Below are 26621 nucleotides of genomic sequence, written 5' to 3' on the forward strand. Positions count from 1 at the left end.
AAACACCTGTCTCCGACCCTTTCCTCGGGCTCAGGAATCAACGCAGAAGAGGGGAAAGAAAGATCTTAAGTGTCAGAAGTCATTGGTAACTGCAAGGAGGCAATATTTTCTGTAAAAGAAAAGGGGGGGGGTAGTTGAATATATACACTCCACAGCAGTTGTCAGAGCCTGGTCAAGACCTGTGCAATCTCACAAATCATGACGTCAGAAAGAGTACTTGAATTCCCACCTGTGTTGAGGAGCTACTGGCAATAACTGTTTTCTTTAAGGGTCTATGTAGCCCCTGGTAGGTGGACCATGCTCCAAAGCTGGCAATAAAACTCTGACCTGGTGGCCCTTATCGAAGCTGTAGCTGCTTCTACATAGCTGCTGTGGTCAAAGAGGCCCAGAGAAAAAGTTTTCCTTGACGGTCGTGGTTCTGTTTACAGTAACTGATCTGCAACATTTTGGGAAAAGACAGCTCCACCTTGTGATTTCTCAGAAGTATCTAGAAATCTTCATGAGCATCAGCATAAGTATGCTACAAGCCAACAAGAATGTTGTCTTCAATGTGTGGAGTTAGAATGGTACTTTTGGAAGTAGTTTTCTGAACCTAAGAACATACAAGGGCAGTTTCAAGTGTGTTCACCTGTCAAACATTTGCTGGTACATGGCCACGTCATTGGTCACATTCCCTGGAAGAGAAGGCCATGGGGTGACCAGGTGCAGGACACTATAGGATACGTGGATAATTGTTGCCGTTCATCTTAGCTATTCCGGATGGAGCCTCCATGAAGACAGATGGGACTGATGCTGTGCAGCACTAGGGCCTGAACCATGTAACCAGTGGAAGGGGTCATCATTTATGATCTCCTCTACAGTTTGTTGGAAAACAAGAGGACTTCCCTGGAAGCAAGCAAGAAGCCTACACTGACAGTAAAGGATACAAAGAGAAACCATGTCTTGCAAAAAAGAAGTGAAATGCTTTGGGATTTAACATGTAATCAGGTCAATAAAGACTTTTGAAAGTAAAAAAAAAAACAAAAAACAAAAAAAAAACCTCTGACCTGATGGAATTTAGAGAAAAGCCTGAGGCCTGCCTCTGCCTCCCAACTGCTGGGATTAAAGGCATGCGCCACCACCGCCCGGCTGGACATCATAAATTTTGACCAGATCGGTGACACTGTCAAACTTATCCAGAGTAAATAATCTTTCATGTAAGAATGTGTGTTGGATAGAGAGCTTACCAACTACTTTACAGATAATATGCTCTCAGAATATTTTATAGGCACTGAAAGATTTTTTTTTTTTTTTGGTTTTTCGAGACAGGGTTTCTCTGTGGTTTTGGAGCCTGTCCTGGAACTAGCTCTGTACACCAGGCTGGTCTCGAACTCACAGAGATCCGTCTGCCTCTGCTTCCCGAGTGCTAGGATTAAAGGCGTGAGCCACCATCGCCCGGCTCACTCAAACACTATTGCAATAAACAAAGGCTTTAATAGATTGATTGCACACAAAAAGGTTTACTCCTGTATAAACTGCAAAATTTTGCCACACTATTTTTAGTTTATCTGCAGAACATCTTTTTCTGATAAGTTCGATGATTGCTGATCAAAACAAAGACGTTACCACAGTGATTCATAGGGTTTCTCTTCAGTATGTGTTCCCTCATGTAGTTGAAGACCATTATGGTGAGGAAATGCCTTACCACATTGATTACACTCATACGGTTTCTCTCCAGTATGTGTTCTTATATACATTTGAAGATTACTGTGACATTCAAAGGCTTTATGATATTGACTATATTAATAGGGCTGCTGGCCAGTATGTTTTCTTCTGTGTATTTTAAGATTAGCGTGTTGTGTAAAGGCTTTACCACATTGATTACATTCATAGGGTTTCTCTCCAGTATGTGTTCTTTTATGCATTTGAAGAGCATTGTGACAAGCAAAGGCTTTACCACACTGATTACATTCATAGGGTTTCTCTCCAGTATGTGTTCTTTTATGTATCTGAAGACTACTGTGACATGCAAAAGCTTTACCACACTGACTACATTCATAGGGTTTCTCCCCAGTATGTTTTCTTCTATGTGTTTGAAGATTAGTGTGTTGTGTAAAGGCTTTACCACATTGATCGCATTCATATGGTTTCTCTCCAGTATGGCTTCTTTTATGAATTTGTAAAGATTTGAAATCAGCAAATGCTTTCTCACATTGGTTACATACATAGGGCTTCTCTCCAGTATGTATTCTTTTATGTCTTTGAAGACTACTGTAACTTGTAAAGGCTTTACCACATAGATTACAGTCATATGGTCTCTCTCCGGTATGTGTTCTTTTATGCATTTGAAAAGTATTGTGATAAGCAAAAGATTTACCACATTGATTGCATTCATAAGGTTTCTCTCCAGTATGTGTTCTTTTATGTACTTGAAGATTTCTAGGATGTGCAAAGGCTTTCCCACATTGATCACATCCATAGGGCTTCTCTCCAGTATGTGTTCTTTTATGTACTTGAAGATTACTATAATATGCAAAGGCTTTACCACACTGATCACATCCATAGGGTTTCTCCCCTGAATGTGTTCTTTTATGTATCTGAAGTTTTGTATGATGTGCAAAGGCTTTACCACACTGATCACATCTATAGGGTTTCTCTCCACTATGTGTTTTTTTATGCATTTGAAGATTCCTAGAATGTGCAAAGGCTTTACCACACTGATCACATCCATAGGGTTTCTCCCCTGTATGTGTTCTTTTATGTAACTGAAGGTTTCTATGATGTGCAAAGGCTTTACCACACTGATCACATCCATAGGGTTTCTCTCCACTGTGTGTTTTTTTATGTACTTGAAGATTCCTACGATGCGCAAAGGCTTTACCACACTGATCGCATCCATAGGGCTTCTCTTCAGTCTGTGTTCTTTCATGCCTTTGGAGATGACTGTGAGGAGTAAAGGTTCCACCCCATGGATTATATTCATAGGGTTTCTCTTCAGTCTGTGTTCTTTCATTCATTTGAAGATTTCTCTCACGTTCACAGGCTCCACTACATAGACTAACTTCATACAGTTTCTCTCCAGTATGTGTGCTTTCATGCCTTTGAAGATGCCGGTCATAAGCAAAGACTTTAACATACTGACTATACACAGAAGGTTTCTCTCCAGTGTGATTTCGTTTAGGCCTGCAAGGATAATTGACACATGTAAAAGATTTACCATGTTCAAACCACAGTTGAATCTTCATATCTATATGAATACATTTTACTATTTAGTACAACAATGAAGAGGAATAAGATCTCATTTTATTACTGGGTTTACACTTATGTTGTTCCCCTTCATTTCAGATTGTTTTCACCTTTGAAGATACCTGTGATGCTAAGATACTTTATTAAAGAGTTTACATATACAGAATGTTTCTTGTGTATGAGATTTTTCACGTATTTGCAGAAAAATAGAAAACTTCAGATATAGACATGTGGTATAGAGTAAGGTTTCTCCATAACAACTGCCCGCAGACCCTTGACTCTAGATGCCCATCTTGCTAAACTTAGCACAGTCACAGCAAGACAATTAGGAACACTAGTTTACTATGGACTGCTAGCTTATTAGAAGGTTCTAGAGCTGCACTTATCACCTCTTCAACATGTATACATTTTCTAATATAAGTGATATGAGACTAAGTAAATTGGCAGTTCTGCAGCATAGCTCTCATTTAGCTATGATTCAAATGGTGGTATCGTCAAGGCCTTCTTTCCTTGTTCATTAAAAGAACGGCTTACAGATGTAATTCACCTTCTTGAAATTGAGGTATATGATTTAATGGGAATTTCACAATCATCAATGCTCATGAAGCTGGCTTATTTACACTGTTGCTTTTGCATAAAAATTCCCGGACAAATTACAATTTCCCCAGAGGCACATTGTATCAGTTTGCACATGGTAATTACCTTTCTTGTCTTCTAGAATTTTGAAAATGTTCTTCAATATTATGGTCTTCCCAACTGTATCCTACAATACAGTAGAAAATAAAACGTTTATTACTAAAAGTGTTCAAAATTTAAATTACTATCTTAAGTACACCTTACAACCATGTCTGATTTATTCACCTCATTTTTCTTTCTCAATCGAACTTCAAAAACCAAGTAACAGGTGTCCCCTTATTTAAAAACATGATGGAAAATTCAGGTTTACCTATGATACTGAGGCTGTGGTAGATGTCCAGCATCACATCTTTGTAGAGATTCCTCTGGGAAGGATCCAGCAATGTCCACTCTTCCCAAGTGAAGTCAACATGCACATCATCATAGGTCACTGCATTCTGAAATGACCCATACATTATTACGATCAAAAGCATGATAGTGACAACATTGTAAATGTACACTTCTTTGACATTATAGTCATATAATTCTGGTACTCCCTACACTTATTCCATTATATAGACATTACAATGTAATCACCAAGTCATGCTGGAAGGAAAATGAACAGGAGTTTAACCTCTCTCACTTCTGTACCCTGCAAATAGGATATCACCTTGCAACAGAAAGGCCTATTAAAAACATAGAGACAAGTAAAAAAGATCAACAGCACAGAGTACACAGTTGAGAAATTACATGAACAATTATTAAGTACAGAAGAAAGAACGGATAGGCTGGGTATATTGACTCACACGTTTAAGCACTGCAATCAAAAATTAGAGGCAGGTCCCTCCTTGGGAAATAATTTTACAAACTTGTATGGGTGCTATGGAAATTAAAGCAGCAGTTCCTCAGAAAATTGGGAATAGATCTACCCCAAGATGCTGCTATAGTACTCTTTGGCATATACCCAAACGATGCTCTAACCTACCAAAAGGACACCTGTTCAACTATGTTTATAGCAACTTTATTTCTAATAGACAGAAACTGGAAACAACCTAGAAGTCCCTCAATCAAAGGATGGATAAGAAAATATGGTGCATTGATACAATGAAGTATTACTCAGTTATTAAAAGAGCATAATAAAACATGCAGACTAATGTATGGAACTAGAAAAACAATCATCCTGAGTGAAGCAACAGAGACCAAAAAGACAAACAAACATGGTATAAACTCACTTCTAAGTGGATATTAGCTGTAAAGATATTCATGCTACAATCCTCAGACCCAGACAGGGTAATAACAAGTTAGGCTCTAGGAGGGGCACAAGAATCTCCCTGGAAGGAGGAAATCGAATAGATTTGCTGGATACAATGGGGGTGGGATGGACGGGAATAGGAAAGAGCAGGCTGTGTGAAGGAATGGAGAGAGAATATGGGGAGAGACTACTGGAACTGGGGGACATTTAGGAGTTGATATGAAAACCTAGTATAGCCTAGTACAGTATATCACTTTTCTTCCTAAGTCGGAAAGAAGCAGTAACACTAGCTGTTTACATACATCTTGGATTCGATGAAACTGACTCTTGAGAGGATTCCTAGGAACGGGGGATGAGTAGTCAAACACCTCTGTATAACCAGGCAAAGTTTTCAGTATTGGGACTGGAACACCAACCCAGCCATAAAACCTTTGATCTACAATTAGTCCTAATTGAAAGATACTGGGCCAGCTGGACTGGGACTGATGGAGCATGTGATTAAACTGGACTCTCTGAATGTGGCTGACAATGAGGGCTGACTGAGAAGCCAAGGACAGTGACACTGAGTTTTGATTCTACTGCATGGACTGGCCTTGTGGGAGACTAGTCTGTTTGAATGCTCACCTTCCTAGACCTGGATGGAGGGGGGAGGAGCATGGGCTTCCCACAGGGCAGGAAACCCTGACTGCTCTTAGGACTGGAGAGGAAGGGGGAGAGGGAGCAGGGCAGTGGGAGGGAAATGGGAGGAAGGGAGGAGGTGGAAATTTATAATAAATAAATAAATTTTAAAAAAAGATACTGGGTTATTGACGGCTTAGAACTTGAGGGAGTGGACAACCAATGACTGGTCTAACTTTAGGGCCATTCCATGCACGACAGCACATGCCAAACAGTTGCTTGAGTGCCCCAAAAACCTGAAGCTCAACAGCCCAGAGATCTAGGATACAATGAATCAAGACTAGAAAAAAAAAAGCAGTGAAATTCTGCTATACTCATAGAATGGTACCTAGCCCATTTTTGTTTAGACAAGCTTAATCCAGAAAATGATGGGAACAGATAGAGAGACCCAGAGCCAAACGTTAGGAGGAGTTCAGGAACCCCTGCAGATAAGGCGAGGAAGAACTACAGCAGCCAGAGGGACCGAGGACACCAGGAGAACACAGCATGGATCCTGTAAGAGTCTGGGCTACTTCCTTTGCATACATGTTATGATTCCGTACCTTGGTGGTTTTGTAAGCCTGCTAAAAGTGAGAGTGTGTATAGGGGGAGGCGTCTTTGACTCATTTACTTGCTCTTGGGACCCTTGTCTTTAAACTGGGCTGCCTTATCCAGACTTGATATGATGATTTGAGCAGTCTTATTATACTTTGTTATACCATGTGTATAATCTGGTTTTATGTGTCTACTTGACACCAAGCTAGAGGCATCAGAAAGCAGGGAGCCTCAACTGATGAAATGTGTCCATGAGATCCATCAGTGAGGCATATTATCAATGATTGATCAATGGAGGATGGTCCAACTCATTGAGAGGTGCTATCCCTGTGCTGGTAGGCCTGGGTTCAATAAGAAGGGAAGCTGAGCAAGTCTTTAAAGCAGGCCAATAACCTGCAGTCCCCCATGGCATTCGCACCAGCCCCTATCTCCAGGATTCTGCCCTGTTTGAATTTTGTTCTGGCGTCCTTTAATAGTGAACATCAATCTGAAAGTGCAATCTAAAAAACCCTTTCCTGGCCGGGCGGTGGTGGCGCACGCCTTTAATCCCAGCACTCGGGAGGCAGAGGCAGGCGGATCTCTGTGAGTTCGAGACCAGCCTGGTCTACAGAGCTAGTTCCAGGACAGGCTCCAAAGCCACAGAGAAACCCTGTCTCGAAAAACCAAAAAAAAAAAACCCTTTCCTGGGGGCTGGAGAGATGGCTCAGTGGTTAAGAGCATTGCCTGCTCTTCCAAAGGTCCTGAGTTCAATTCCCGGCAACCACATGGTGGCTCACAACCATCTGGAATGAGGTCTGGTGCCCTCTTCTGGCCTGCAGATATACACACAGACAGAATATTGTATACATAATAAATAAATAAATATTTAAAAAAAAAAATAAAAAAATAAAAAACCCTTTCCTTCCCATCTTGTTTTTTGGTCATGGTGTCCATCACAACAATAGAATCCCTAACTAAGACGCCATATTTAGTGGATATCTATGAAAGACCTCCTCTTTTCTAAACGGAAATGAAAAAAGAGAAGTTTTGGGGGAAAAGGTTTGGGGGACTGAGTAGAGTGCAGTGAGTAGACATTGCAGTTGAGATGAGAAAGGAAGAAATAAGACATAAATAAAGGAGAGGGAAATGCACAAGTAAGGAAAGACTGAACCTATACAGGGCGAATGCCAAATGCTATGCCTGTCTCAGACAATACTGCTTCATGTCCAAAGGGCATCGATAGCTCTATGCTTGCAACTTCTCACAATCTCTGTGCTTTGCTACTTCCAATCCCCATACGCAGCTCTCAATGGCATTAGTCTCACAGCTTGGGATCTCCACATCCTGTGATCTCAAATTCACCCGCCTTCATCTTCACCACTGCATACGATGAACTCACACACTCTCCTCACTGAGGGTTCGACTGTCAAACACAGATGGATACAATAACGATAAACTGACCACAGAAAGAGAATTTATGACCTTTAAATTTTGCATCAAGAAATGGACACACAGGACATTTTAGAAGCACCTAAAATGGATTACCCGATTCTACATTGCTAATATCAACTACTGCCAAAGCAGGAAAGCTCTCACCCTCCTTCCTGCCATTCCCTTTCTGTGCTGTGGCTACATCAGATTCAAAGGTGATCAATAAACTCATTTTTTTTAAAGATTTATTTATTTATTATGTATACAGTATTCTCAGGATTCTTTCTGCATGTATGCCTGCAGGCCAGAAGAGGGCACCAGACCCCTTACAGATGGTTGTGAGCCACCATGTGGTTGCTGGGAATTGAACTCAGGACCTTTGGAAGAGCAGCCAGTGCTCTTAACCACTGAGCCATCTCTCCAGCCCAAAAAACTCAATTTTTATACAAGTCCTTATCATTTGTAACTCACCAATAAAAAATGAGAGAGATCGCAGGACTCTCATACACTGGTCTGTTTTCCTTCTCATTGACCAATCAAAGGCCAGCCTGGAATGAGTAGTAGTCTTCTTAGGACTGAGCAGCAGAGGAAGGATTAGGTGTTCCAAGCAATTCTCGACTTCATAGCACCAGGCAAGCCTGGGCAACAGGAGATATTGCTCTAAACAGAAATAAACGAAGCCAGGCAGGCAGTGATGGCAAGCACCTGCAATCCAAGCACTTGAGAGTAGAAGTAGGCAGATCTCTGTGAGTTCAAGGTCGGCCTAATCTACAAGAGCTAGTTCCTGGAGAGCTAGGACTGTTATACACACCCACACACACACTGTGTCAGAGGAAAAAGAAAAAAAAAGAGCAATGAACAAATCAATAGCATTTGAGCAAGAGAAATGAAATTATTAAAGATCAAGAAATACTGGAGAACAGAAACAGAGATAAGAGCACCAAAGGACATACAGAAAGTGTTAAAAACGACACCAATTTAAGTGACTTTTAAAATAAAAAGTGTAAGCCGGGCGGTGGTGGCGCCCGCCTTTAATCCCAGCACTTGGGAGGCAGAGGCAGGCGGATCTCTGTGAGTTCGAGACCAGCCTGTTCTACAAGAGCTAGTTCCAGGACAGGCTCCAAAACCACATAGAAACCCTGCCTCGAAAAACCAAAAAAAAAAAATAAAATAAAATAAAAAGTGTATTTTAAAGATTTAAAAAATTAGTTATATTGACTTTGAAAAGGAGTAGGTCCTCCCCTAGTAGAGGAAAGGCCATTAATAAGGGACAGATTGATCTTGACTATATAAACATGTTGGCTGCTGACAACTGTAACCCGACACAGTTACAGCCAATGGCCTGTTCCTCAGTCCTCTGGGCTGACTCACCTGTGTGAAGGAAAATACCTGCACAGAAAAGTTCCCCCAGGCAAGTTCAGGATTCTTTGTCTCAAGGTAACCCTGCTGTCTTCCTGCACTCAGGGGGCACTTCCCTTTCCTCCTGGACACAATGGGACCACCTTGCACAGCCCTTTCCTCAGTGTTTGAGTGGAGTGATTCCCTGTCCCATGAGTGGAAGGGTACCCACAATATTAACAATTTCAAGTAGAGATTTAAGGATACAGAAGATGTTTCTTCTGCAGCTTCACGCTGAGCTCAGGAAAACTGAAGGAACTTTCTACCTGTGAGCCACAGTTTCTTTAGAGGACAGGAGAGAAATGCAGGGGAGAGATAAAAAAACATGATAGATTCCCCTTTGCCAGAAAGCTGGATAATGGCTTCATTGCTTTCGAAGTTCAGGGAGAACTCATGACAAATTAGTAATAATAATAAAAATGATAAAAGGGGGCTGGAGAGATGGCTCAGTGGTTAAGAGCATTGCCTGCTCTCCCAAAGGTCCTGATTTCAATTCCCGGCAACCACTTGGTGGCTCACAACCATCTGTAATGAGGTCTGGTGCCTTCTTCTGGCCTGCAAACATACATACAGACAGAATATTGTATACATAATAAATAAACAAACATTTAAAAAAATAAAATAAAAATAAAAATGATAAATAAAGCAGTCTTGCAGAAAAATGAAATTAGAGAATCATGGAACTAGGAGGAATGTCTTTATGAGTACATTCAATATTCATTCTCAAGGCAACTTTCTCAAATTGTACACCCACCAATCTGAAATGTATTTATTCACGTGACTTGTGTTAACACTTACTGGGAAATTACAAATTAACTCCTCCTAAATGTTCAAGGCCTTTTTCATACTGGACCCCAGCAGCTGACCGCCTGCCCTGTTCCCCCTGCAGTGTTCACAAACGATTCCTCCTCTTCTGGTCCGAAGGCTCCATGTGGAAATCCTTCTCCTGTTACTGCAATGGACAGTCGACCCCGACTCCATGACTCAAATGGATAATTTTAAAATTCTGAGGTGGTGCAATCATTTAATTTAAGAATTTTGGAGATGTAATATGGAGGACAACAAAGTCATCGCCCTGGAGTGCAACAGTCTGAAATCAGGGCCACCTGGGTCACCAGCACAGAGCAGTCTCAGAAACAGTTTCTAAAAGGCTGCAAATGCAGCTGCTCTAGAAATCCTGTGTCCTCCCAGGGAGAAATCACTCCTCACAACACAACAGTGTTTTACTGGTCAAATTGTCGCCTGGGGTCATACTGCCGCTCTCTCAGAGCTATGCCTTTCTCAACTAGAAAACTGGAACTTTAAGGCACGGGAGGCCATAAGGTAGGTGTTGACCCTGCAGTGCCTCCTTGAGCAGCTTGTTAGAAGGCTGTTCTCTCATATGGGACTGGGCCTAGAGGCTGATCGACAGCCAGGGGTGTCTCCTTTGTAAAGGTTTGGAGCCAAATGTCTGGACAATCCTGTTAAAACAACTGTGTACCCTAGAATGCTCATCTCTAGCAGGCCTGGTTAGCATAAACTTATCTTTGGGGTGTTTTAGATGCAGCCTTCCTCAGTTATTTCCTGCTTTATGAGGCTTACTAGCTCTAATCATGGGTAAATTCTTTACGTCATGAATCTGCTCTTCACCACAGCTAACTGTGCAGCGCTATCCAACACAGGAGATGCCTTTTAGAACCTCCACAAAATTAACTGTAAATGAACCTTACATGTACAGGTCAGATGCAAAGTACTGAATATCTAAAAGATACTGGGGAAACCAGGCCTCTCCAAGTTATTCAACCCGCCTTCCCTGGCTGCACCAAAAGCGCCTTGTTGTTGACTCCAAACACGGTTCCACACACAGCTCCCTGCGCCCATCGCTCTGCCCGGTTGCAGCCCACAGAGCAAAGTTATACACAGGACTGTGCCTGGGTCCAGGGAGCAGCAGGGACCGCATGGGAGCTCACAGGACACGGAATATGACTGCAGATTCCCACCCGGCCCTCAGGACCCGCCACGCAGGATCCTGGATCTCCGCATCTGATCTTCCCGATCTGGGAAAGCAGCCCCTCGCTCACCATGTCCTCCTGGCTTCCCGGCCCGCCCGCGGTCCTCTCACAGCTCCCTGCAGCGGCACTAGCAGCACAAAAGGAGAAAGAAAACACTGGCCCCAGCTTCTCCGCAACCCAAAAGGAGCAGTGGAGGCCAGGGAAAAGCCCTGCAAGACTTCTGACTGGCAGTTCGGCCTAGAGGCACTGATTGGTTGGTGATGCCTGAGTGACAAGAGTCCCGCCCTTAGGATTAAAGACATAGCGCAAGTTGATTCCTTGGCCAACCTTCCACCCCAGACCCAGACTTTTCCAGATAGACAGATATTTTCATTTCAATAACTGTTGCCCTGGGCTCCAACAGCTAATCCAGCCACCTCCTGGCACTCCACAGGCCCCTTCTCTTCTTCCCCCTGCACACGGTGTGAACAGCTTTCACTACCACAGGAGGAAGGGTGCGCAGAATATTAGCAATTTTAAAGAGATGTAAGAACACAAAAGGAGGTGTTTGTTCTGTGGCTTCACTATGAGGTCAGGTGAACTGAAGATTCTTTTTACCTGACACAGGGGCACTTCAGGGATCAAGGAGAGACACACAAGAATCGGATAAGAAAAGAAAATGAAGGACTGCCAGACTGACTGTCTCAGGCAGAAAGACTGTACTGCACTCCCGTCTCCACCTCCCTCGTGCTGGGATCAGAGGTGTGAGCTCTGTTTCTCTTTCAGACTGGATCAACCTCATGTACCCCAGGGTAGACTTGAACTCATAGAGATCTGACTCTGCCTGCCAAGGGCTGGGATTAGAGTCATGTGCCATCACCACCCGGCCACTATGGCTAACTAATGTGGCTGCTAAGATCAACGGTGTGTGCCACCACTGCTTGGCCTCTATGGCTGACTAGTGTGGCTAGCTTTGCACTCTGGTCTCCAGGCCCTCACTTCAGGATACTACAGATTTAAGGTGTTGGGGAAGAACTCCTCTTCCCAAAATCTAACCCATTGGCCACCAGTGTTACACTGCTCATCACTTCAACCCCCTAAATCATGTTCCCAAATGAACCATACTGCAGAAAGTCTATTCAGGAGAAGAAATTCCCCTTGAGTGTAAAGATGTTTCAAAATATAATTTATGTTGATATAAACATTAATTACAACAATCTATTTTTATCAAATGTGTCTATGCTATTGGTCTTTTAACCTAAAACAAAAGATCTGTAATTTAACTCCTTATTATAAATTCAAGATAAGTGTAATTTTTTGTTTTAAATATGATAATTAAACAAAAAACATCTTTAAATTCACTTGAGCTTTTGAGATTTTTTTTTTTACCAATGATGCCTATGGGTATGTGTGGTCTCTCAGAAGTCAGCTGGTCCTGGGCAGGGAGCCACGTGGTGACAGTTTCTGAATCTTCCTTCTCCCCACTTTTCCCCTTCTCCCTTTCTGTCTCTCTCTGCCTCTGTCTGCTCTTCCCCATCTCCTCTGACAAGAACTCACTCTGTACTCCAGTTCTCTCCATGTCTAATAGTGAAAGACCCTACAGACCCCCTCCTCAAAACCCGTAGCTAGCATGCTCCTGGGGGAACATCCTGTTTGCTTTTAAAAAAAATTCTCCGGATCAGCAGCCAGCCTGCTCCCGTAAGAACATCCCATGTGCTTGAGAGGGCAGGAGATCTATCAGATAGAGATAGGAAGACTGCAAGGCAAGATGTCAATAAGATAGGATGTCAACAAAGCAGGTTAGCTATAAGAAAGGAACAGGATGATTGTTGCCAGGCATCCAAGCTGAGAGAGGAAACCATTCATGCCCCCCCCCCCCGCTGCATTCAGATAACCACGCTTTTGCTTCTGTAAACTTGCTTTTTGCTCTTCCCTATAAAAAGACCTCCACCCAGTCTGCAGGCGCGCAAGTCCTCCAAAACACTTGCTGCCAGCAGGTACCTGTGTTTACTCAATAAACCTCTTGCTAATTGCATCCTGTGGCCTGGTCTCGGAGTGTCCTGGTTCTGGGGTCTTCATCAGAGAGGAAAGGTCCTCTCTGAGGGTCTTTCAATAGAAAATGGGTTTGCAGTGGATGGGTGTGTCCCCAAAATGGGAATTCTTTGCTTAAAGAATTCTGATGCTTCAACATAGTGGAAAATAGTTTTGACAGCTAAATATATTTCATTTCCTTATGATAATGAAAATGGTGTCCGTTAGGATCACTTGGAAATCATTTTGTATTCTATGACTGATGATTGAAGGTAATTCCGCATCACAATGAGGAAATGAAAACTTTTAAAAACAAATGCAAAAGCCGGGCGGTGGTGGCTCACGCCTTTAATCCCAGCACTCGGGAGGCAGAGGCAGGCAGATCTCTGTGAGTTCGAGGCCAGCATGGTCTACAAAGGGAGTTCCAGGACAGGCTCCAAAGCTACAGAGAAACCCTGTCTCAAAAAAAAAAAAAAGGAATCCTGAATATTGGGAAGTCAGGCTACAAGTGAAGCGATGGAGGGAAAGTATCCAAGATAACCGTGGCACTGTCAAAGATGGTACCCTAGCGGGTGGGAGTAAGGCTATAAACACAACAGTAAAAAGAAGGTATCCTGGGGATCTAACGCTGTGAGGAGAAATACTGACTGCCAGGAAGTCAGGCCTTACCTGCCGTTGTGTTCTGGTGGGGGTACGGTCCCCAGCATGATGTGGCAATGTTGCTCCTCTCTGAGTCATTAGAGCTGGGCTCCCTCTACTCTGCTAAGAGAACTTCCCAGCGGAGATGTCCATCACTACACTGCTCTACCCCCCTCAGGGAGTTTCGCCGAAAACTTGTCCATCACTTTTCTAATCTGCTCCACTAGTGACTATCAGAGCAGAGATGCCTATCACTTCTCTGCTCCGCTCCAATAGGGAATTTCCCAGCAGAGATGTTCATTTCTACTTAGCTCTGGACCAAACTCTTACTTCTCTGCTTCTCTCACCTAAGAAATGTTGCTGCATTGGCTGTGCCCCCGTGATGGAGTATCTGAGCAGAGGTATCCCTTGCTTCTCTGCTCTGCTCCACTAGGGAGATTGCATGCAAGGTTTCTGCTCTGCTTGAAGGTTCTCCACCAAAATCTGGCTCAAAGGATTTATTTAGGAGGTATGAATTCAGGAGAGTGGCTGCCTCTAGCAGAGCAGAAAATGTTAGCTGCCTTCTGTTAGGCACAGATATTATATGGGGCCCCTTAGAGGTAGAGTTTTCCAGGAAGAGTATTTTGAGGATAAGAATTGGTTGGATTTCAATTCCTGAGCTTAAACAAGCTCAGGATATGGTGAGTTTCATGCTGTGATTGGTTGGTTTTCCTGCACAGGGATTTCAAGCTCAGTAGAAGGTCAGGGGTAGAGTGTGAGTTTTTACTTTGATTTTAGGCCCAATGTGCCTTTCACTGGTTCTGCTGTCAGACCTGTGCTGAGAGACTGAAAAGCATAGCCCCCTTTCATGTGCGGTTCCTGAGATGCAGGAAGCAGTTCCCTCCAGGTAACCTAATGGCAGCTAAATGAGCATGCTCCTTCAGTACCAAGGAGAAAACATGTACGTGCCCCAAGGACCACTATTATGGAACCTGCTTACGCATTCGGCACTGTTACAGATTATTCTGATTATGCAGTTCTGCTAGTGCACTTGTTCTTCATGTTCTTTTTCTCTTTCCTCACTAGTAGCTTCTGAAAATATAGATGTGCTGTACAATATGAGTCTTTCTGATCAGAGAGAGTAGGCAGGCATTAAATCTATGAAGCACGTTATGGGAAAAAACCTGGCTGATGAAAGAATTGCAGAAATTTGGGAAAATGTAGAAATTGTTTTGTTTACCTGATTATAAAACTTGGCAAAAGAATTATACTGAAACAGAAAAGAACTTGGTTATGATCAACAAAGTTCCTGAAGAACCTAGGGCTTTAGGGCTGACTGCCTATGGCCTTATTAATAAAATTGAAGTTATGACAATGGAATAAAACCCACTGAACTATGCTTCTGTAAACTGCCTCTGGGGTAAAACCCTCAGAAGTTGTTCTATGATTAACTCAGCTAAGAATTAAGAATATAGTGACTGGCATGGGGTTAGGAACAGGGAAAATGTCAAAATAAACGATTGTATTCTGATATCAAACAATCTTTTTTTTTTGTTTTGTTTTGTTTTTCGAGACAGGGTTTCTCTGTGGTTTTGGAGCCTGTCCTGGAACTAGCTCTTGTAGACCAGGCTTGATGGAGGAAGGTCATTGGCTAATAAAGGAACTGCCTTGGCCCTTTTTTTATTGGTTAGGACATAGGTAGGTGGAGTAAACAGAACAGAATGCCGGGAGGAAGAGGAAGTGAGGTCAGACTCCACAGCTCTCCTCTCGGGAGCAGACACCTCAGAGAGACGCCATGCTCCCGGCTCCTGGGCAGACACACGATGAAGCTCTGAACTAGAATCTTCCTGGTAAGACCGGTGCTCACATATTGTTAGAGATGGGTTGATCGGGATATCAGAATTAGCCAGTAAGGGTTAGGGCTAAAGGGCCAAGCGGTGACTGAGAGAATGCAGTGTTCGTGTAATTATTTTGGGGCATAAGCTAGCCGAGAAGGTGGCTGGGGTGTTGGGGACGCAGCCCCACCGCCGCTCCTTATTACTACAAATGGCGCCCAATATGGCGGGCATCTCAGCGGCGATAGGCTGGAGGAGTGGGGGGACCTCCCGTAACACAGGCTGGTCTCGAACTCACAGAGATCCGCCTGCCTCTGCCTCCCAAGTGCTGGGATTAAAGGCATGTACCACCACCGCCCGGCCTTCAAAGAATCTTTATACTTCTTGTGAACTGCTTTGTCCATGTAATGATTAACCTGTGGCAAGAAAAAAGAATCATTTTCCTCGTGTAAAATTTACAATAAAAGACTGAGGTTTGAAGCTCTGGGCAAGGAACAGAGGAAGAGGAAGAACTTGGCCTGCAGCTGATGGTCTGTCAGCTTGCATCAGAATCCTGTGTTCCTGGACTCATTTCACCTTCCAGACATCCCAGACTCGAGACCAACTTCTCTGCTGAGGGTGTGCTTTTTGGCTCAACCATTTTCCCTACACATATTGCTTCATAAATTCTTAACTGATTTATTTCCCCATGATTTGCAGAGGCAAACAATATAAAAATGGACATCATAATTTTTTTTTCTTTTTGTTTTTTGAGACAGGGTTTTTCTGTGGTTTTGGAGCCGGTCCTGGAACTAGCTCTTGTAGACCAGGCTGGTCTCGAACTCACAGAGATCCGCCTGCCTCTGCCTTCCAAGTGCTGGGATTTAAGGCATGCGCCACCACCGCCCGGCTGGACATCATAAATTTTGAACAGATCGGTGACAGTGTCAAATTTTTCCAGAGTAAATACTTTTTCATGTAAGAATATGTGTTGGATAGAGAGCTTACCAACTACTTTACAGATAATATGCTCTCAGAATATTTTATAGGCACTCAAAGACTACTGCAATAAAAAAGGCTTTCAAAAAAGGCTTTTAATAAAAGGCCCACAAACAGGTTTGTTCCTGTATAAACTGAAAACTTTGCCACACTGACTATATATTTAGAGTTTATCTGCAGAACATCTTTTTCTGATAAGTTTGATGATTGCTGATCAAAACAATGGCGTTACCACAGTGATTCATAGGGTTTCTCTTCAGTATGTGTTCCCTCATGTAGTTGAAGACCATTATGGTGAGGAAATGCCTTACCACATTGATTACACTCATACGGTTTCTCTCCAGTATGTGTTCTTATATACATTTGAAGATTACTGTGACATTCAAAGGCTTTATGATATTGACTATATTAATAGGGCTGCTGGCCAGTATGTTTTCTTCTGTGTATTTTAAGATTAGCGTGTTGTGTAAAGGCTTTACCACATTGATTACATTCATAGGGTTTCTCTCCAGTATGTGTTCTTTTATGCATTTGGAGAGCATTGTGAGAAGCGAAGGCTTTACCACACTGATTACATTCATAGGGTTTCTCTCCAGTATGTGTTCTTTTATGTGTTTGGAGGTGGCTAATTTGTGCAAAGGTTTTACCACACTGATTGCATTCATAGGGTTTCTCTCCAGTATGTGTTCTTTTATGTATCTGAAGACTACTGTGACATGCAAAAGCTTTACCACACTGACTACATTCATAGGGTTTCTCCCCAGTATGTTTTCTTCTATGTGTTTGAAGATTAGTGTGTTGTGTAAAGGCTTTACCACATTGATCGCATTCATATGGTTTCTCTCCAGTATGGCTTCTTTTATGAATTTGTAAAGATTTGAAATCAGCAAATGCTTTCTCACATTGATTACATACATAGGGCTTCTCTCCAGTATGTATTCTTTTATGTCTTTGAAGACTACCGTAACTTGTAAAGGCTTTACCACATAGATTACAGTCATATGGTCTCTCTCCGGTATGTGTTCTTTTATGTATTTGAAAAGCATTGTGATAAGCAAAAGATTTACCACATTGATTGCATTCATAAGGTTTTTCTCCGGTATGTGTTCTTTTATGTACTTCAAGATTTCTAGGATGTGCAAAGGCTTTCCCACATTGATCACATCCATAGGGCTTCTCTCCAGTATGTGTTCTTTTATGTACTTGAAGATTACTATGATATGCAAAGGCTTTACCACACTGATCACATCTATAGGGCTTCTCCCCTGTATGTGTTCTTTTATGTATCTGAAGTTTTGTATGATGTGCAAAGGCTTTACTACACTGATCACATCTATATGGTTTCTCTCCACTATGTGTTTTTTTATGCATTTGAAGATTCCTAGGATGTGCAAAGGCTTTACCACACTGATCACATGCATATGGTTTCTCCCCAGTATGTGTTCTTTTATGTAACTGAAGATTCCTACGATGTGTAAAGGCTTTACCACACTGATCACATCCAAAGGGCTTCTCTTCAGTCTGTGTTCTTTCATGCCTTCGGAGATGACTGTGAGGAGTAAAGGCTCCACCCCATGGATTATATTCATAGGGTTTCTCTTCAGTCTGTGTTCTTTCATTCATTTGAAGATTTCTATCACGTTCACAGGCTCCACCACATAGACTAACTTCATACAGTTTCTCTCCAGTATGTGTGCTTTCATGCCTTTGAAGATGTCTGTCATAAGCAAAGACTTTAACATACTGACTACACACAGAAGGTTTCTCTCCAGTGTGATTTCGTTCAGGCCTGCAAGGATAATTGACACATGTAAAAGATTTATCATGTTCAAACCACAGTTGAATCTTCATATCTATATGAATACATTTTAGTATTTAGTCCAACTATGAAGAGGAATAAGATCTCATTTTATTACTGGGTTTACACTTATGTTGTTCGCCTTCATTTCAGGTTGTTTTCACCTTTGAAGATACCTGTGATGCTAAGATACTTTATTAAAGAGTTCACATATACAGAATGTTTCTTGTGTATGAGATTTTTCACGTATTTGCAGAAAAATAGAAAACTTCAGATATAGACATGTGGTATAGAGTAAGGTTTCTCCATAACAACTGCCCCCAGACCCTTGACTCTAGATGCCAATCTCACTAAACTTAGCACAGTCACAGCAAGACAATTAGGAACACTAGTTTACTATGGACTGCTAGCTTATTAGAAGGTTCTAGAGCTGCACTTATCACCTCTTCAACATGTATACATTTTCTAATATAAGTGATATGAGACTAAGTAAATTGGCAGTTCTGCAGCATAGCTCTCATTTAGCTATGATTCAAATGGTGGTATCGTCAAGGCCTTCTTTCCTTGTTCATTAAAAGAACGGCTTACAGATGTAATTCACCTTCTTGAAATTGAGGTATATGATTTAATGGGAATTTCACAATCATCAATGCTCATGAAGCTGGCTTATTTACACTGTTGCTTTTGCATAAAAATTCCCGGACAAATTACAATTTCCCCAGAGGCACATTGTATCAGTTTGCACATGGTAATTACCTTTCTTGTCTTCTAGAATTTTGAAAATGTTCTTCAATATTATGGTCTTCCCAACTGTATCCTACAATACAGTAGAAAATAAAACGTTTATTACTAAAAGTGTTCAAAATTTAAATTACTATCTTAAGTACACCTTACAACCATGTCTGATTTATTCACCTCATTTTTCTTTCTCAATCGAACTTCAAAAACCAAGTAACAGGTGTCCCCTTATTTAAAAACATGATGGAAAATTCAGGTTTACCTATGATACTGAGGCTGTGGTAGATGTCCAGCATCACATCTTTGTAGAGATTCCTCTGGGAAGGATCCAGCAATGTCCACTCTTCCCAAGTGAAGTCAACATGCACATCATCATAGGTCACTGCATTCTGAAATGACCCATACATTTTTACGATCAAAAGCATGATAGTGACAACATTGTAAATGTACACTTCTTTGACAATATGGTCATATAATTCTGGTACTCCCTGCACTTAAGCCATTATATAGAAATTACAGTGTAATCACCAAGTCACGCTGGAAGGAAAATGAACAGGAGTTTAATCTCTCTCACTTCTGTACCCTGTAAATAGGATATCACCTTGCAACAGAAAGGCCTATTAAAAACATAGAGACAAGTAAAAAAGATCAACAGCACAGAGTACACAGGAGAGAAATTGCATGAACAATTATTAACTACAGAAGAAAGAATGGATAGGCTGGGTATATTGACTCACACGTTTAAGCACTGCAATCAAAAATTAGAGGCAGGTTCCTTGGGAAATAATTTTACCAACTTGTATGGGTGCTATGGAAATTAAAGCAGCAGTTCCTCAGAAAATTGGGAATAGATCTACCCCAAGATGCTGCTATAGTACTGTTTGGCATATACCCAAACGATGCTCTAACCTACCAAAAAGAACTCTTGTTTGATTTGTATTATACACCATGTAAAGGAACTTGTTTTGCTCTAATTACTTTATTACTCACAAGAACTTTTGAAAACAAGTTTATCTCCAGTTTTATGTGCCTGTTTGGGTGTGTGAGAGAATGTCTTCCATGAACAGGATGAATATGTAGATGGCACACCAGAAGGCCACAGATTCCTTTCGATCTGAAGTAGGAGGTGGTTAAGAGCCTAATTTGCTTTTGTTATCTGAATTCCTGTCATTCCCCATTTGCTATGTGACTTGCCCAGTCATCACAGTACTTTTTATCCTATAAACTAAGTCTTTTACACACTGTGACAACAACAAATCAATCCAAATAAATATAAAAGACTGAATAAATGATCCCTGGGAAATTGAAGAATTAGTATTAATCTGTGGCTTTTGCTCACTGATCCCCTTTAAACCTGCCAAAATATTACGGACCGCACACACCACACACCTCATCCCTAGCTCCATAAACTAGTTTACAACTTTGGAGGAGACTATCGTAATCCCACTCCTGGATCCATATTCTGGTCTCCAGATTTGGAAGAAAACTTCTGCTGTACCAGATGCCAGCACTGATCTAGGGAACCCAGTTAAGGCACCACTCACTTCCCACTAACACTTTTAAAGCCTGGCCAGCAACCCCAGATTGTACTCCCTACTCTGGGCTCCACACTAGGACCCACAGTACCCCGCAGCTCTGCAGGAGGTGAGAGCAATCCTCATGACACCAGGAAAGACACCGCTCTCTACCCTAGAAGCCCCTTTATGCATGTCCAACAACTCTAGACTTCACCCCGCCCATGGGCTCCACTACTTTAGAAGACGCCTTTGGCTTTACCAGAGACCAGTCAGTCTCAAGAAATCTCAGAAGAGACACTGCCCACAGCCAGTTGAAACTCCTTAAATCCGCCCAGTAACATCAGACAGCACACCTTCCTCTGGGTTACACTTAGCAAGATTTTTACTTTCCCAAATGACAGGTAAGACCCAGGAATCCATGTTGAAAATATCAGAAGAATTCAGCCATAGTGGAGCACAGCCCAGATCTTGCTTCATATCTTGGTCTACAACTTTTTTTTTTAAATATTTATTTATTTATTATGTATACAATGTTCTGTCTGTATGCCTGCAGGCCAGAAGAGGGCACCAGACCTCATTACAGATGGTTGTAAGCCACCATGTGGTTGCCGGGAATTGAACTCAGGACCTTTGGAAGAGCAGGCAATGCTCTTAACCACTGAGCCATCTCTCCAGCCCCCTTGGTCTACAACTTTTGAAGAGGACTTTGACCTTAGGAAAGGTCAGGCCACACCTAGCAATCCCCATGGAACCTAGAGTGGACACTCTAATGAACCCAAAGACATACTTGTCACCAGAACTCTTGATCAGTTATGGCAGAAGATCAGAGAGGAAAGAGAAACTAAGGAACAGAACACCCATGTAACAAAGACAATTTCAGGAATCAACACCTGGACGTAAAATCACCTCAAATCCAGATGGCTAAATGCCAGTGTTAAGAGCACAATCAAAAGTAGGAAAATACGGTATTGCCAGATCCTGCCTATTCTACAGCAGCAAGACTTGGACAATTCAGCACTGATGAAATACAAGAAAATTACCTTAAAAATTTTTATGAAGATGACAGAGATCCATACAGGGCCAATGCCAAATGCTGTGCCTCTGTCTCAGACAAGGGGGCCTCATTTTCAAAGGGCATCGATAGCTCTATGCCTGCAATTTCTCAAAAACTCTGTTTTTCGCAACTTCGAATCCCTGTATGCAGCACGCAGTGTCAGATGTACATTGGTATCTCAACATCCTGTGGTCTCAAATTCAAACTCATCTGTAAAGTTTGTATTTTACAACAACGTCATGTCCAGATCATGGAGTCCCCTCAAAACCAACTAGGAGACTGAGACCTGTATGTAAAAGCAAAGATCCTTTCTTCTATTCAAGTTTACAATCTCGGCCTCTCCCTGTGTCTAAGGTATTGGGATAATCAGAGAGCCATGAGCTCAATTGGTGTTGGGTTTTTATAGTAGCAAAGGTGGGCTTGAGGGATTTCTAAGGTCCAGGACCTCTGATTGGCTGTCATTTGTCTAGGGTATGCTGGTGAAAAGAGTTGGGTGTGTGCTGGCAAGTGATTCTATAGTCAATGGGGGAATGTTAATCATTTCCATGGACTTACTATTCCTGGGTGGTGCCTGGGCAGCCTCAGTTTGTGGTCTTTCTTGGAAACAGGTATTGCCTTCCAGTCAACTACTGAGACTCAGGCAGGCCTCTTTTGAGCTTTTCCTGACTGGGTTCAACAAGTAGATATTCTTCTACACTCCCAGAGTATTTACCTTTCCTTGTCTAGGGCACAGGGTCCTTTGTGTGCACATATATTACACACTCAGTGTCCAGTGCAGCCAACCCTTTGCTTTTTAGCTGAGAAGTCCTGCAGCAAAATAAAGGTCCCATTCAAACAGTGACTGTTGTCAAAGCAAAAGAGAAGCCATGGATTAGAAAACACTGAGGGGTCTTTGTACGGCTTGGAGGCAAGAAAGAAACTCTGGATGTGATGCAACTTGATCACAAATAATTATTGCAAAAGTTTAGGACCATATGCTCCAGAGACTAGCAAATTGTTTGAGAGTACACCAAGGATTACTCGCCCCCTTTATCTTAGCCTGTGAGATTAAGCAGAGAAAAATAACACTCCTATCAGGCAGGGCACAACCTTTTACCAAGATCCTTTATTTTAGTTGAATTACTGTAACTGCAGCAATTTGGTTACATGATAAGGAAGTCCTTTACCCAGACTCCTGATTGCCCTAGTCTGTATATCCCAAAAAACAAACACTCAGCACATTTATGGAGCATCAAAAGTTGAATACCTGACGCCACACTGATAATATCAACTATTGCCAAAGCAGGAAAGCTCTCCCCTCCTTCCTGCCATTCCCTTTCTGTGCTGTGCCTGCACCAGCTTCAAATTAGACGAGTGAACTCAGTTCCTGCACAGGTCCTTCTATGGTAACTCCCCAGGAAAAGTCAGAGACATCGGAGGACACTCATTCCCTGGTCTCCTACCCTACTCACTCAGCAGCCAAGGCCCAGCCTGGAAGGAGTTGCAGAAATGTATACCCAGCCCTGGGCAGGAGAGGCAGGATTGAGTGTTCAAAGTAATTCTCAACTTCACAGCTCCAGGAAAGCCTGGGCTACAGGAGATACTGTTCTCAACACAAAGAAATAAACCGATAGCACTTAAGAAAAAAAGGAATGAAATTTTTAATGATTCAGAAAATTTGGTGCTAGGCAGTGGTAGGGCAGGCCTTGAATCCCAAGGAGGCAGAGGCACTGAGTTCAAGGCCAGTCTGGGATACAGAGCTAGATCCAGGTCAGCCAGAGCTGTGACATAGAGAAAGCCTGATTCCAAAACCCCAAAAACAAGAAAAGAAGAAAAATATGTGAACAGAAACAAAGAGATTAGAACAATAATGCACGTACAAAAGTGTTTAGTTCACGTTTGAAAATTTTAAAAACAGTGCATTTTTAGGATTAAAAACTTAGGCATGCTGACTTTGAAAAAGAGTAGGTCCTTAGCCGGGCGGTGGTGGCGCATGCCTTTAATCCCAGCACTCGGGAGGCAGACGCAGGCGGATCTCTGTGAGTTCGAGGCCAGCCTGGACTACAAGAGCTAGTTCCAGGACAGGAACCAAAAAAGCTACAGAGAAGCCCTGTCTCGGAAAAAAAAAAAAAAGAGTAGGTCCTTTCATAGCAGAGAGGCCATTACTAAGAGAGTGATCTTTTTTCTTTTCTTTTTTTTTTGGTTTTTCGAGACAGGAAAGCTTTGGAGCCTGTCCTGGAACTAGCTCTTGTAGACCAGGCTGGCCTCGAACTCCCAGAGATCCGCCTGCCTCTGCCTCCCGAGTGCTGGGATTAAAGGCCGGCACCACCACCGCCTGGCTTACATCAAGCTTTCTGCAAAGTTCCCAAGGCCTGGTCCCCAGGGTGTTATTCTCTCCCGCAGAACATTCCTCCTCCCTGCCTCAGGGCCTAAATGAAAATGTTGCTCAGCCAGACCAGTCCTCACACAGCAGTGTTTTACTTTCAAATACTTGTCACCTGTGTCATACGCCCATCTCTCAGAAGAAAGTTGGAACTTTAAGGCGCACCAGTGTTTGGGGTAGGTTGTGACCCTGAAAAGCCTCCTTGAGCAGCGTATTAGATGCTCCTCGTTTGACACAGGGCTGGGCCTAGAGGCCGGTTTTCACTCACAGGTTTTTTTTTGGTAAGAGTTCGGAGTCAAATGTTTGAACAATCCAGGTGGAAAAAAGTGTGTCCGCAGATTTCTTCTCTCTCCCGGGTCTGGTTAGCATGCACTTATCTTGGGGGTGTCTTAGACAAAGCCCTCCCTCAGCTAAATTCTACGTTTTGTAACTTACTGGCTCCTAAACATTGGTAAATCCTTTATATGACCAATTCAACTCTTCTACATCACAACTAAGAAGTGGAGTGCTCCCCAACACATGAGACGCCTTTTACAACCTCCACCAAATTAACCGCAAATGAACGATACACATAACAGTTAAATGAAAAGTGCCTAAATAAAGGACATTTAGCTTATAATTCACAATCCTAGAGAAGCTAAATAAGAAGGTGAATCCAAAGACAAACATATAGGCATCCTCCTGAATATTAACCTTCATCAGGCGATGAAAGGAGACTGAGACAGAGGCCCACATTGGAGCACCGGACAGAAATCTCAAGGTCCAAATCAGGAGCAGAAGGAGAGAGAGCATGAGCATGGAACTCAGGACCGCGAGGGGTGCACCCACACACTGAGACAATGGGGATGTTCTATTGGGAACTCACCAAGGCCAGCTGGCCTGGGTCTGAAAAAGCCTGGGATAAAACCGGACTTGCTGAACATAGCAGACAATGAGGACTACTGAGAACTCAAGAACAATGGCAATGGGTTTTTGATCCTACTGCACGTACTGGCTTTGGGGGAGCCTAGGCAGTTTGGATGCTCACCTTACTAAACCTGGATGGAGGTGGGCGGTCCTTGGACTTCCCACAGGTCAGGGAACCCTGATTGCTCTTCGAGCTGATGAGGGAGGGGGACTTGATAGGGGAGGGGGAGGGAAATGGGAGGCGGTGGCAGGGAGGAGGCAGAAATCCTTAATAAATAAATTTTTTAAAAAAAAGTGCCGTCCTTCTAGAAGATACTGGAGAAACTAGGCCTCTCCCAGTTTGGCAATCTGCTTTCCACAGACGCATCAAAATCACAGTGTTGTTGACTACACATGTTTCTACAGGTAGTTCCCCGCTCCCAATTCTTTGAACAGACGTAGCTTACAGAGCTAAGTTATTAAGAGGCCCGTGCCTGGGAGTTCCAGGGACCATGTGGGAACTCACAGGGCCAGGATTCGGGCTGGAGATTTCCAACCCAGCTCTGGGAAGGACCAGACTAACTTGCTCCTGAACCTCCCCATCTGTTCGTCCCCATCTGGGGACAGCAATCCCTTGCTCACGGAGTTGTGGCTTCGCTGCTCGCCCATGGTCCTCTCACAGCTCCCGGCAGCACGTGGAGCCCAGCACGCTAAAACCCTGGCGCCAGCTCCTTTCGCAATCCAAGCAGCAATAAGGTCTCCGGAAGGGGCCTTGCGCCAGTTCTGACTGGCAGTTAGACCTGAAGCCCTGATTGGCTAGTGAGGTCTGAGTGACAGGGGCAAATCTCTTCCGGTTACATTGTGCTTACGCACACAGCGTAAGGATCGCTGACCCCGCCTTCCGCTCCAGACCTAGACCCTTTCCAAATCTACAGAGATAAGTATTTCAATGGCACTAATCCCTGGCTATCTATAATTGTTGACCCTTCCTGCTATCTTCCTGGAGTCCATGGGCACTTCCCCTTTTTCCTTGTGGACACGGTGTCATTAGCTTACACAGCCCTTCCCTCAGTGTGGGGTGGAGTGATTCCCTGTCCCTTGAGTGGAAGGGTATCCAGAGCATTAACAATTTTAAAGAGAGCCGGGCGGTGGTGGCGCACGCCTTTAATCCCAGCACTCGGGAGGCAGAGGCAGGTGGATCTCTGTGAGTTCGAGACCAGCCTGGTCTACAAGAGCTAGTTCCAGGACAGGAACCAAAAGCTACAGAGAAACCCTGTCTCGAAAAATCAAAAAAAAAAAAGATTTTTAAAGAGAGATTTAAGGATTGTTCTGTGGCTTCACGCTGAGATCAAGTGAACTGAAGGAATTTCTACCTGTTAGTCACAGGCTCTTCAGAGAACAGGAGAGAAATGCAGGAACCAGATAAGAAAACAAAATGATAGATCTGTCTCCCGCCAGAATGATGGCTGGATGAGGGCTCCATTGCTTGTAAAGTTTACTTCCAGAATTCGGGACAAACTCTTAACAAATGAATGGAGCTAAACAGTGTAGTCTGAGTGCAAATGGAATATTGAGAGAATAATTAAGCAAGTGACACTGTCTTTATGGCTACTATAGTGACATTTCTATTGTATTTTAATAAATAAAGCTTGACCGAAGATTTGAGAGTAAAACAGCCTCACTAGTTAGCCTTACAGACCAGGTAATGGGAACACACACCTTT

The 26621-nt window shown here is 42.9% G+C and overlaps 2 protein-coding genes and 1 non-coding gene across 3 annotated transcripts; 1 reads left to right on the forward strand and 2 right to left on the reverse strand.

Annotated features, from left to right (window-relative positions):
• Nucleotides 1–329: 329 nt before the first annotated feature.
• On the forward strand, nt 330–462 carry LOC142853209 (small nucleolar RNA SNORA16B/SNORA16A family). Its single transcript, XR_012911130.1, has one exon. It is a non-coding gene; the product is annotated as a small nucleolar RNA SNORA16B/SNORA16A family (small nucleolar RNA).
• A 1289-nt stretch (nt 463–1751) lies between these two features.
• Nucleotides 1752–11285, reverse strand: LOC142852616 (uncharacterized). Its single transcript, XM_075977625.1, is given in 5 exon segments — nt 1752–1898; nt 1901–3162; nt 3928–3988; nt 4172–4298; nt 11173–11285. Coding segments are annotated over 5 exon segments (1485 nt in total). The 5' UTR covers nt 11176–11285; the 3' UTR covers nt 1752–1866.
• A 5485-nt stretch (nt 11286–16770) lies between these two features.
• LOC142852615 (uncharacterized) lies at nt 16771–19502 on the reverse strand. Its single transcript, XM_075977624.1, is given in 4 exon segments — nt 16771–17063; nt 17065–18333; nt 19099–19159; nt 19343–19502. Coding segments are annotated over 4 exon segments (1641 nt in total). The 5' UTR covers nt 19488–19502; the 3' UTR covers nt 16771–16897.
• Between the last annotated feature and the right edge of the window lie 7119 nt (nt 19503–26621).

Source organism: Microtus pennsylvanicus, chromosome 6 (genome assembly GCF_037038515.1).
Source record: "Microtus pennsylvanicus isolate mMicPen1 chromosome 6, mMicPen1.hap1, whole genome shotgun sequence".
In the NCBI taxonomy this organism is placed as follows: domain Eukaryota; kingdom Metazoa; phylum Chordata; class Mammalia; order Rodentia; family Cricetidae; genus Microtus; species Microtus pennsylvanicus.